Source organism: Hyperoodon ampullatus (genome assembly GCF_949752795.1).
Source record: "Hyperoodon ampullatus genome assembly, chromosome: 11".
In the NCBI taxonomy this organism is placed as follows: domain Eukaryota; kingdom Metazoa; phylum Chordata; class Mammalia; order Artiodactyla; family Ziphiidae; genus Hyperoodon; species Hyperoodon ampullatus.
Window position 1 is genome coordinate 95,270,406 of NC_136924.1, and position 13,336 is coordinate 95,283,741.

The window sequence follows — 13,336 nt, forward strand, 5'->3', positions numbered from 1 at the left end:
ATGGCAAATTGAATACATGCATAATGGGACTGAGAAACTACCAAACAAATATCAAAAGATTGCTAAGCAGATCAGAAAACGTGAGCAGGTAGAGTGTATTTGACAGTGAAACCACAGCAAAACCTGTAACAAAAAACTCACACAGGACAAAGCTCTTGAGAGGTTAAAAAAGGAATTCCCAACAGAGCTCCCACCTCAGAGTCGACAAAAGAGCAGGTCTGGGACAATTTTCAAAGCCATGAATTGAAGCAAGCATCAGAATACCTAGCTCTTTCAAGCACCCTTCCCTTTTCTGCACATACTAAAGAGGAGGCAGCCTCAACATTTGCTTTTAGGAACCTCCTAGAAGCGCTTTCTTAATATTTTTATTGGAGTATAGTTGATTTACAATGTGTTAGTTTCTGCTGTTCAGCAAAGTGAGTCAGTTATAGACACACGTATATCCGCTCTGTTTTTAGATTCTTTTCCCATATAGATCATTACAGAGTATTGAATAGAGTTCCCTGTGCCATTCAGTAGATTCTTATTAGTTATCTAATCTATACATAGTAGTGTGTATGTGTCAATAGACAAATTACTTTTATTATTAGAAAGCTACTCATCTTTCAATTTTCGTATTTTTTACTTGAAGACACATCCAAACCCAACCCAGATATACCACCTAGCCTGAATTGAATGTACCAGTTAATAAACAAATGCAGTTTCCTATAGTCAGTATAACGCAGTGTCGAGAGCATGAACTCTGGACTGTAAACACAACCTATATAACTAACTTATCCCTAAATGATGGAGCCGGAATACTGACTCCATAACTTAGTAGCTGTGGGGCCCAGGGTAAGTTAAAAAAAAAAAAAAAAAAGTCACTTAGCCTCTGTCGCCTTTAATTTATTCATCTGTAAAATGGGGATAACATACTTCCTCAGTAAGCTGGTCGTGAAGGTGAAGTGAACTGATACTCGTTTAAAGCACGTACAACAGTGCCGGGTTTCTCACAGTGTGAGCTTCTATTATTATTCGATTCAAAACGCTGTTCTAGCTCTGGTGAGCACAAAGAGGAATCAAAATCCAGTCCCCATCCGAGGAGACGTTGGGAGGCACACGCAAATGCAACGGAGGAATCAAAGCAGAAAGAAACCAGACTAAAGCCAGGTGCGAGCAGCCAGCGGGCACTGGGAGGACGGAACGGTTCCAGCTGAAGAAGGTGAGTCCAGGAGTCACAGGAGCCTATGAACCGAGTTCTATGAACGGGTAGGGCTTCCACATGCGGCTAAAACGCCACACGTGAGAGACACCGCAAAGGATCTTAGCAAAGGCGCAAAGACCACAAATTGACTTGTCTCGGTCAGCAGAAGTGGCTGCAGAGTGTTTATCACACAAAATGCCGGCGGGACGATAAGGCTAACTGGAATAGTAACCCCTGCCGCACCTCAAGGTGCTAAACCGGAGGCAGGACATAAGGAACAAAAGTGACGGTAAGAAAGCCAGGAGGACCACAACCCGGTCGCTCTCCACTATCCTCCAGGGACAACGCGACTCGGGGCCAGCACACAGCGAACCAGCGTCCCCCTCAGGCGGCAGGCGTTCTGAGGCAGCAACCGGCACGAGAACTACAGCTCCCGCCGCGGCCTGGGGACCTGGCCCCGCCCCGCATTTCCACTTCCGCCGCCCTCCGGTCCGACCTACCAGGGAGCGAGCCTGGCGCCTGACCGCGCGTGACCCCCGCGTGACCCCGCGTGACAAGGGCCCGAGCCGAGAGGCGAGGAGGTGGGAGTCTGGGATCCCAGTCAGTAGAAAGGCGACCCGCAAAGGTGGAACTAAACTTGCAAATCTCGATAGGGATTGGAGTTGATGCCGCGAGGGCGGAGCCTAACCCCCACGGTCCTGGCCAATCAGCGTCCGGGATGATCTGAGAGGCCGGGAAGGGGAAAGGGGCGAAATGGTTCTACCGTGACATGCCGTGGGGTCTAGTGGGAGGAGCAGTTGCCCAGCGGCCGCCCGGCACTTCCTGTTTCCGGTTCTCGGAGTGGAGCCCAGCGAGGCGCTCGTGGGGTCGCTGGCTCTGCCGCGAGCTCTGGAACTGGGGTCTGCGGCCGGCCCCTCGCTGGTTCTGTCTCCCACCCGCGAGCAGGTACTCGGCCGGAGATTCTGAGCTGTGGCTGCTCCCTTTGCCCGTGACACGTGAGTACGAGGGGCGTGGAGGAGGAGTGTGCTGGAGAGCGCTCACCCCTCGTGGCTGTGACGGGGGCCGGGATCGCTGAGTCTCCCTTGGCCCGGGTTCTAGCCCAAAAATCCAGCTAAGGAGCCTGAGGGTAGAAAGGCGGAGGCGTAAGGTTGGGGAGTTACAGAGTCGCCAAAGGAGTGAGGGAGAAAGGATCTCCAAGACCAGAGTTTGGAAGGCAGGGAAAGGAAGGTCGCTAAGTCTGGAGTCCGTTCGAGGTGTTACTGGATACCCGTAGACGGGATTTTGGCCCGCATCGTAGAGGGAGGTCAGGTGGCATCATTTGTAGAGGGTATGGCTCTAAGCATTTGGAAAGTCGGGAGACTAGACGGGACGCGAATGTCTGGAAGCCTGGAAGAAGTTTGAGGGAGATGAGTGTATGGTACGAAGAGTCGCCAATAGAGGGGTTTGCGTTCCTCTTTGGAGGGGGCTTCCGCCCTTGGGCCATAGAGCTGCTTTCTTAAGGCTTTTCAGCCTTGGGCGGTTCAGCTAGTTAGGGCTGCACTTCTGAAAGTGTGGGCTGCTGGAGGCAGGAGATAAGGGCTGTCGCCATCAGAAATGAGCCAGAGAGAAGAAAGTAGAAATTCCACCGAAAAACAGAAAATGGTCATGGCTAGTCTGGGGGAAGTGAGTGGTACAGAGGCCCAGTGATGTAAAGTGTTTCCCAATTCCTGGCTTAGTCATTGGTCATCCCATCGGAGGAGAAGTTTTTAGCCTTAACTGTATGGATCTATCGTAGAACAAGAAAATTCAAAGGGATTTTTCAAAATCTTTAAGTCCTGCCGCTTGTTTCCAGAGTATGTAGGACAAAGTGTTGCACCTTGAGAATCTAATTGTAGCACAATTAGATGTAAAAAGGGACTACCCAGCCCTTGGATTTCATACTCTTACCAATACATTTTTTCACTCCTTTATTTATCAGAAAATAGCTTTATACCATGATTCATTCAAGTTGCCTTACTAATAACTTCATACATGTTTAATACTTGTATAACCTAAGGCAAGTAACTTAACCTAAGGCAAGTAACTTAAGCTCTGTAGGAATCAGTTTCCTCATCTGTAAAATGGGAGAAATTATACCTACTTTTCTGGGTTGTGAAGATTGACGAACATCATCTAGATAAAGCACTTAGAGCATATGCTACTGAATCAAAGAGAAGCAGCTCAAACGTAGCCAAATCTTAAGCAGGAAAGAGAAGAATATATCTCTTTTTATCTCCTATCTTTTTGAACCAATAATTAAATGAAAGCTAGTTCAACTCAACTAATGCTGACTGCAGGGTGTTCAGCCCTTCATCCTTTCCCAGTTTTGTGAGAGTCTTTGTTCTAATTTGGGGAAAGAAATCATCAACTGTTAACAGATAAGGAACTAACTTTGAAGCCAAAGAACACAGCCTTCTGTGTGAGCATCCCTCCAGAAAATGGTCCTGGATAAAAGAATATTGAAAGCACAGAAAGTTGAAATTTCAAATTGGGTCCTGCTAGTATATAAAGAAAATGTCATGCTTAATCAGTCTACTAAAAGGAGCCTCTTATTTTCGTCAGCTGGTCAAGTTGTGTGGAACAGTGAGTGAATTTAGAGAAGGTAGGAGTTTGAGGTCTGGGTTCTTTATTCCGCCTCCTATTTGGTGAACCGTGTGAGGGGTCACTTCCCCTTCTTGCTTTGTCAAAATGAAAGCAAGACTTTGACTGCCTACTCTGATCCCCCAAAAACTTAATGTGAAAGGAATGGTTAAGTGTAGACCATGAGCTCAGAGCTGCACTATCTGGTTCACTCCACTAGCTGTGTCTAGTTTTCTCCTCTGTAAAATAAGGACAGTCATTATATTTACTGCATAGGGTTTTTGTAAGGCTTAACTGGTTAATGTATGTTAAATGCCTAGCAAAAGGCAAGCACTCTATTAAGTGTTTCCTGTTGATGCTTTGTATGTGTTTATGGGAGCCTCAGACTTTGTGGCTGGCTATACTTATTCTATGGAAACACCTTATTAATATTACTACGATGAATTGATGTTTGGAGTACACCAAGTTCGGGAGATGACTTCCCAAGTATTGGTTGCCCTAGTGGAATGTGGGAAACGGAATGTCAAATGTGGGACTTCCCTGGTGGCGCAGTGGTTAAGAGTCCGCCTGCCAATGCAGGGGACACGTGTTGATCCCTGGTCCGGGAAGATCCCACATGCCACGGAGCAACTAAGCCCGTGCGCCACAACTACTGAAGCCCACACGCCTAGAGCCCGTGCTCCACAACAAGAGAAGCCACCGCAATGAGAAGCCCGCGCACCGCAACAAAGAGTAGCCCCTGCTCGCTGCAACTAGAGAAAGCCTGCACACAGTAATGCAGACCCAACACAACCAAAAATAAATAAATAAAATAAATTTTTAAAAAAGAATGTCAAATGTAAGTTCGTTTAGCTCTTTATCATGGTGCCTCAGAGGCGGTTGGCCACTTCAGGATGAAGTTGAACATCTCTTACCCAGCCAGTGACTGCCAGAAACTCATTGAAGTGGACGATGAACAAAAACTTCATACCTTTTGTAAGAAGCATATGGCCACAGAAGTTGCTGCTGATGCTCTGGGTGAAGAATGGAAGGGTTATGTGGTCTGAATCGGTGGAAACAACAAACAAGGTTTTCCCCATGAAGCAGGTGTCTGGACCCATGGTAGAGTCTACTCGCTACTGAGTAAGGGGCATTCCTGTTACAGACCAAAGAGGACTGGAGAAAGAAAGCACAAATCTGTACGGGGTTGCATTGTGGATGCCAATCTGAGTGTTCTCAATTTGGTCATAATGGAAAAAGGGGAGAAGCATATTCCTGGACTCACAACTTTGCCTCGTTTGCTGGGGCCCAAAAGAGCTAGCAGAATCGACAGACTTTTCAGTCTCTCTCTATGTCCGCCAGTATATTGTGAGAGAAAACCCCTAAACAAAGAAGGTAAGAAACCTAGGACCAAAGCACACAAGACTCAGCGTCTTGTTACTCCACGTGTTCTGCAACACAAACGTCAGCATATTGCTCTGAAGAAACAGCGTACTAAGAAAATAAGGAAGAGGCTGCAGAATATGCTAAACTCTGGGCCAAGTGAATGAAGGAGGCCAAAGAAAAACACCAGGAACAGATTGCCAAGAGACGGAGGCTGTCCTCTGAGAGCTTCTACCTCTAAGTCTGAGTCCAGTCAAAAACAAGATGTTCTAAGAGTAACAAATAAATGAGATCAGATATCCAAAAAAAAAAAAAACGTAAGTTTGTTGAGGAGAGTGGAGAAAATTTATTCAGGTACCTATTAGTACCCATTAAATTCTGCCTGTTTTAAGTTTTATGTGCTAAAAATGCAGTGGAGTCGGTGGACCAGCATGACAAAGAATTAAAGGACTTTAAAAGAGTATTCAAACCGAAGTCCAGACTTGTAGAATGGAAGCATTTTATCATAAGTGAGAAAAGTTTGGAAGAATTGAATCTTTGTATCAGAAAAATTGGTGATACTGTTATAAAATTAACCAGTAGTGATGGCCTAAGGGATCATTAATGGATACCAAAGTGAATTCTTTTGAAAGGGTAAATCAGTGTATCCTGGGTGTAAAGATGGAATTAGAGAAAAGAAAATGAGTTTGGGAAACAGCCGCATGTTTCCATTCCTAAAGCAGTACAAGCATCAGATTAATTGGATATGCTAAATTGTAAAGTGACGTGATGAATCCCAAGAGTTATCAGCAATTGGAAGCTAGAAACTCTTGAGGTTCATGACTTGTGGAGCCTGAGGTGGGTTTTGGAATGCTTATTCAAACCACTCATTTGAACCTAGTGAATTTTGTTCTTCCTGTCATTTAAATGATTGAATGATTTTTTCCAGAGGTGAGACATCAGAACAGGTAGATGTCGAGTTTTAGGTGCTGTGGCTGTGTTTATCTCTGTTCATCATTCTTATGGTGAATATGAACAAAGACTGTTAGATGCTCCTGAATATTAAAATGAGGACTTAGGTCCCAAAGTATTCAAGTCTTTTTCTCTATTTTACATCTTTCTTAATAACTTCCAACTAGCCCTTATCAAGTGTCAATTGTAATTCGAGTATTATCTTATGGAGGGCCACTGGTTTAAGCAGTATTTATGAACCAGTATTGAACTCTAAATAATGAGACATCTTAATGTAATTTCTCACCAGATGGTAAAGAGTCAAGGATGTCTCCACCAGGCTGTCATAATTTAATGCTTTTTGTTCTTTCCTTTCCCTCTTCTCAGCCCCATGGTTTGTTCTGAAGGACTTACCTATGAATTAGACTGAAAGTGACTGATATATAGAGTTTCCCGACACAGGTGATAGATATATATGTGCATGTGTGTATATACCTATGTATATGTATATCTGTATATGGGTTTCCTAACACAGGTGCTCTTGGCACAGAGATATTAAAAGGTAATATTTGTTGGGCTTCCCTGGTGGCACAGTGGTTGAGAGTCCGCCTGCTGATGCAGGGGACACGGGTTCGTGCCCCAGTCTGGGAAGATCCCACATGCCGCGGAGCGGCTGGGCCCATGAGCCATGGCCGCTGAGCCTGCGCGTCCGGAGCCTGTGCTCCGCAGCGGGAGAGGCCACAACAGTGAGAGGCCCGCGTACAGCAAAAAAAAAAAAAAGTAATATGCCAAAGAATCTTATAGTTTCTGCGTAATCAAAATACTGTTCATTAGTCACACTTAAGTATTCTCTAGGCCACTGATTGGTTCTTCTGACAGTTTCTAGGACCAAAAATGTGTTTTTCTCCCAATACAGCTTAGAAGTCTAGACATTCTTTTTTTGTGCGCACCTTGCAGAAATCTCAACAACAGTCTGTAGACACTAACTCTTCACCAAGGCCACTGCTGTCCTCTTTGTTGAATGCACATGAAAGGGGCACGAGAAGGACAGGAGGTGACCAGTGGTGTCAGGCAAGGGAGTCAGCTAGGAAGACGCTTTTGAAATAAGTTTTAAAAAGAAAAAGAGAAACCTGGAGACTTAAGATTCCAATTCTGAATATTAAATAATGGGGAAAACAGAACTTGAAATGGAGACAAGAAAATAAAGCCCAACATCATAATAATGAAGAAAACTGGCTAGTGTAAAATAATAGGTGGTGGGTGGAAGATTAAAAGGTTAAAAAAATACCATTCATTTATGACACATTCATATGCTTTATTTCTTTCCCTTCTCTCCCGATCCTCTCCCTCTTTCCCTAACACACACACTCCCTCTCCCAAAAGGATGTTCCCCCTCTACAGCTCCTGGAGGACTGGCCTGCTGCTGCTGCTGCTGCTGGCTGTGGCAGTAAGAGAATCCTGGCAGACCGAAGAAAAAACATGCGACCTGGTAGGAGAAAAGGATAAAGAGTCAGAGAAAGAGTTGGCTCTACTGAAGAGGCTGACGCCGCTGTTTAACAAAAGGTAAATGAGAAGAATCTTAAAGGGCTTGAGGAGACAACTTTATTAAAGAATCTCTTCCTCCTCTTACTGATTTTATTTTAGTATTTTATTTACTAGTATTTAGTATGTAGTACTGATTTTATTCCCCCCCCAACATAGGGGGGATACATGTATCATAACCTCCTCTGAGAGACGGTTCTAATCTGAACTTTAGCAATATTAGTCTTATTTGGCCATGCTATCTTGCTTTCCTTCATGATATAGAGCACATGCTCAGCCCAGTGTTCAGCAGCCGTGTGCAGGTAGGTACCTTATGCAGAAGAGTAGCGGTTTCCAAGACTGGATCCAAGAAACCAGCTCATAGGAACTAAAAAGCATTATTTGATGCCTCGATATTTAGAAGTATCAGAATAACATATTTAGGCCTACTGCATCATCATAAGTGTCAGGAATCTTCTGGTATGTAAATCTGAAGATAATCTTTAAGGAAGGAGGGTCCTTTAAGGTCCTTCCTTCCTTTAAGGAAGGAAGATAATCTTTAAGGAATCTCATGAACATAGACCCTTACTCAAGGGGAAGTAGTAGCTAATGTTTTAGCATAGTCTAGAGCAAATTATTCTAGAAATATCTAGAATACTAGCTGTCTTGGATTCTGTATTTTAATCAGTCATCATCAACAGTTAGGGTGTTCTGTCTGGGTCATGGATATCTCATGATGCAACAGATATTATTCACTAGGACGTTTAGCTGTGACATCAGATAAATAAGTTGAGTGCACCATTGTTGTTGTTAAAAAGGAAACTGCTCTTCCTAAGGCTGACAGCTGTAACTGCCCTCTTCCTTCTCCTCTCTTCTCCTCACAGCTTTGAGAGCACCGTGGGCCAGGGCTCAGACACGTATATCTACATGTTCCGGGTGTGCCGAGAAGCTGGCAACCACACCTCTGGGGCAGGCCTGGTGCAGATCAGCAAAAGTAATGGGAAGGAGACAGTAGTAGGGAGACTCAATGAGACTCAGATCTTCAACGGAAGTAAGCTTCTCCCTGTTGATCGGTTAATTGAAGCCCTCTGTTAATCCTGTATGTCTCAGCCCTTCCCAGGCTCTTCAGTGTACCATACGGTATGTGTGGTTCAGCTCACCGGAGATACCTGCAAACCACAGGATACCTTGTTCCACAGCTCCTCCACAGCCAAGGCTCAGGACATTTATGTGTTTATTTTAAAGTGAGATCAAGCTTTTTTGCAAGCCAGTCAGTCTACAGAAATTTCCCCACCATCTTGAGTTATGTTGATAATATTTCTCAAAAGTCATAAAATCATATTGCTGGAAAGGACTATGTGAGCAACTATGGTCTGTTTTCCTCCCTTAAGCAGATAAATAAATTATTCATTGCACATTGTTGCTCCTATAAATAACATAATAAAAAACAATGTCAAGAGTTTGGGGCTAGGGGTCAGACTGGATTTTTGATCCAGCTCTTATTTATTTGTCCTGTGACTTTGAAAAATTATTTCACCTTTTTGTTTTCTCATATGCAAAATTGGAAGCAGTCCTTACCTGATTCACCTCACGTGATTATTGATCAGATGATACTTTGTGAAAAAAATTTGAACACAGTAAATACTAAAGAAGGAAAAATGCCCCTCAGTCTTCAAAATCATCCACTTTGAATTTATCTGTGGCGACTTTATGATCTTAGGCTTTCCCTTGCCACCAAGTAATTGTATGGAACCCCTCCTTTTGATGTTAGCAGGTATTCGGAAAATGAGTCATGATTAAGGTATGGATCATAATTGTATTTGCACTATCAGTTGCCTTAATTTTTGTGGAAAATTAAGGTTATTCTTGTATGACTGTCTGATTCCTAGTCGTCTTAATAAGGGAACACATAGCTGTTATAAAGGAGCAACGTTTAGCTGCTGTTTCTGGTATACAGAGCTCATCCTGAAAGGGTTATTTTAATTACAGCCCATTTCATTGAACTCACTTCCACTCTACCACAGTGCCCAGATCTGCCTCTGCTTTTCCCGCACCCCAAAGCTCCATTTTCCTTGTCCCTCCTCAGGTAATTGGATCATGCTGATCTATAAAGGGGGTGATGAATATGACAATCACTGCGGCAAGGAGCAGCGTCGGGCAGTGGTGATGATCTCCTGCAATCGACACACCCTAGCGGTGAGGCACCCTGGGGCCTAGGAGCCCAGAGGAAATGAAAGGACTGGCCTGAGGTGGGAGAGACCGTCCAGAGGGAACAAGATAATTGGGAGGGAGGAGATAAAACAAGAAGTTCAGTTTTTCCTGAGTCATAGGCACCCGTGTTCCATCATACATCGAAGAGGAGGTTTTGAACCAGGAGAAAGCAAATGTTTTGGGGGTTTTGTGGGTTTGTGATTTTTTCAGACAGGTGTGAGACACAACATAAATGTTGTGTTCTGTCCTCTTGTCATCAGGACAATTTTAACCCTGTGTTTGAGGAGCGAGGCAAAGTCCAAGATTGTTTCTACCTCTTTGAGATAGACAGCAGCCTGGCCTGTTCCCCAGAGATCTCCCACCTCAGCGTGGGTTCTATCTTACTTGTCACGTGAGTACTTTTTCCTTTATCAGTCCAAACTTTTTTTTTTTAACTCCACAATTACTTGGAGGTCTATAGGTACAAATAGCTTGTGTGCATGTATATGTTATACTGTAATTTGTAAAAATCCTCTTTAAACTCTGCAGGTTTTTAAAAATGACTTAATGTTTTATCGCCAATAAATATTGGTATTTGGATGTAGGGTTTTTTCCCTACTGGAGGGCTGGACAGTTTTTAATATGCTGCCATTAGATTATTAGAACTTTTTTTTTTAAATAAATTTATTTATTATTTTTATTTTTGGCTGCATTGGGTCTTTGTTGCTGCGCACGGCTTTCCCTAGTTGCGTCAAGCGGGGGCTACTCTTGGTTGTGCAGCTCGGGCTCTAGGTGCATGGGCTTCAGTACTTGTGGCTCGTGGGCTCTAGAGTGCAGGCTCAGTAATCGTGGTGCATGGGCTTAGTTGCTCCGCGGCATGTGGGATCTTCCCGGACCAGGGCTCGAACCCGTGTCCCCTGCTTTGGCAGGCGGATTCTTAACCACTGCGCCACCAGGGAAGCCCTAGATTATTAGAACTTTTAAAGAAATGGAGTTGTATATCTAATGGTGACTGTTCTCAGCCCTAAGTCAGAGTCATAAACTCTTATTTTATTCTGATCATTTTGGTTTTCTCAGACTGACACTCTAATTGGTTTTCTAAGGACCTACCAGCCCCCTTGTTCATTCAACTGACTACCCCTTTTGTTTTTCCTTTCATTTTTATGGAACACAGCTTAGGAAACAGGTAACAATGAATATAGAGATTATCTTTAGTATCTGAGTCTTACTATTTCTTGCTTTTTGAGTATAGACGTCTTTCTCCCTCAACAGGTTTGCATCGCTGATCGCTGTCTATATCATCGGGGGGTTCCTGTACCAGCGACTGGTGGTGGGAGCCAAAGGAATGGAGCAGTTTCCCCACTTGGCCTTCTGGCAGGATCTTGGCAACCTGGTAGCAGTAAGTAACAGGGCAGCTGGCCGAGTCCGTGGCCTACAGACAAGGTTGAATGACCAGCCATCCTGGTTTGCCCAGACTGAGGGGTTTCCCGAGACACAGGACATTGGGTGCTAAAACCACAAAAGTCCCAGCAAACCAAGACAGTTGGTTGCCCTAGTACAGATAAGCAACGTAGCATCTTAGTGTCTGGCCTTGCTAAGGCTTGGCTGGTGGAAGAGCAGTCCTTTTGCTGAGATTTGGGAACCTGATACAGCTCTTAAGGGGCCTAGGTGAGGAAAGGGTGAGGCCAAGTTAGAACCTGTCTGTTCTTCCCCACATTTGATTCAGGCTGATCCTTGGAGCTTTGGGGTTTTCTCTTCGTTATCCCTGGAGAAAACCAGTTCCTGCCACATTCTTAGACCATAAACATACTCTGCCCACCTGAAAGCTGCTGATTTCAAATGATCGTTTCCTTCCTTTCCTTTCCCCCTACAGGATGGTTGTGACTTTGTGTGCCGATCTAAACCCCGAAACGTGCCTGCTGCATATCGTGGTGTGGGGGATGACCAGCTGGGGGAGGAGTCAGAAGAAAGGGATGATCATTTATTACCGATGTGATTGCACTTTAAATGTCCGGCTTCTTCAGCCCCCAAACCAAAGCATCCTCAGCCAGGTTTCTTAAGCAGCCTCCGCTCCAGTTTCTCCTCTCACCCTTAATATTGCTCTTGCTTTCCGGTTTGCTTTTGGTTTGCATCCACTTGTCAGTAGCAGAAATGCCTTCCCTTTGGTCCCTATTTGTTTTCCCTCCTGAGAGGTACAGTTGTAGGACAGAGATAATATAATAGGGCCAATGACAGCAGAGGCTGTTGCACTGTCTCTTGGTATCAGAAAGTACAAGTAGGGGAGTTATCATGAGCAAAAGGGTACGGCAGGCTCCCTGACCCTTCCTTTTTTAAACACATTTTCACAAGTTTTTGAGACACTGGATTTCTTTAATTTAAAAAAAAAAAAAAAGCAAAGAAACATTATTTATACAAGGTTTGATTGCTTTCATGCCGTTACTCTGTACCCTCCAGTAGTAGTCTCCATGAGAATCTGGATGTAATTTCTTGCTGCTTGTAACTATTTTGCAGTGATTACTTGGTTGTAGTCCAAGTACTGCCATTTGGTTTGAGCCTGGTGATGTCATAGACTTAATTCTCCCACCTCTGGGATTAGGATGGGAAAATTTGAAATTTCCCAATTAGAGGATTACAAGGTACCATACATCATTTGCTGGCATTGGAGTGACTTTATCGCTGGAGCTAGGACCTGGATTGTAGTCTTAGGTTATTGGTCCATTGGCAGCCAAAATGCCTAATCCAGGAGTCCAGTCCATTGGAAAGGGACATTGAAATTGACCTCCTATGCTGCTGGTGTTCCAGAAAAGGGAAGTCTGTTTACCTTGTAGTGGGATCTCCTTGATGACTTGCTTCTCCCACTTGCGGTCAAAGCTGGCAAAGCTTTTCTTACTCCTAAAACATTCCCTCTAGCAGTATTTCTAAACATGTTGCACTTTCCTTCGTAGGCATGTCATTTTGACTTTTTTTTTTTTTTTTTTGCCCCCAGTCTTCTGGAAAGGGAATGGAGGCAGAAGTGGGACATCCAGGGCTCTGCCACCTTCCGCCCTGGCTGCGGCGGCTGCAGCACTTGTCCCTTTTTCTGGCTCAGGGACGTGTATTCTTGCCCACGACATTACTTCTGTGGGGAGACAGTCTTAATCTTCTGATGCTTCCACCTTTCTGTTCAGGCCGTGTGCCCAGAAACCTGGCCTGATCTTTGTGTGATAGCGAGCCTGGGCCACTGAAGAGTAACATGGCTCCACTGGACACAGGAGGATGGAATCAATAGGCAGGGGCCTTTCTTAGCCTTTAGAGAAGGAAATGAAATGATTTCATCTTTGGACTTTTAAATACTATTGGAATGATTTTTCTTCTTCTTTCTAAACAGGGAAAATAATGTTATAAAAGCATCTTTTTTGTTATTTGTTTGCATCCCTCCCCCACACTCTGGTGTTTTAAAAATGCAAAAAATATATGTATACATTTTTTTGTACAAAAACACTTAAAAGATTAAAAAAAAAACACACAGTTGGCCTAGTCGTTTGTGTAAAAGAAGAGGGTAGATACACTGGA

General features: G+C 44.2%; 1 protein-coding gene and 1 pseudogene across 2 annotated transcripts; both read left to right on the top strand.

The window, feature by feature from the left end:
• Positions 1-2,143: 2,143 nt before the first annotated feature.
• Positions 2,144-11,780, top strand: M6PR (mannose-6-phosphate receptor, cation dependent; the record flags this gene model as incomplete). The annotated part of the gene is made up of 8 exons (XM_079714749.1): positions 2,144-2,178; positions 6,461-6,535; positions 7,457-7,636; positions 8,479-8,645; positions 9,681-9,790; positions 10,066-10,196; positions 11,057-11,183; positions 11,658-11,780. The coding sequence occupies exons 3-8, from the start codon at positions 7,458-7,460 to the stop codon at positions 11,778-11,780; spliced, it is 837 nt and encodes a 278-aa protein (XP_079570875.1). The 5' UTR covers positions 2,144-2,178; positions 6,461-6,535; position 7,457.
• LOC307060493 (small ribosomal subunit protein eS6-like) lies at positions 4,675-5,433 on the top strand (annotated as a pseudogene). Its single transcript has one exon. The product of its transcript is annotated as a small ribosomal subunit protein eS6-like (transcript).
• Positions 11,781-13,336: the final 1,556 nt, after the last annotated feature.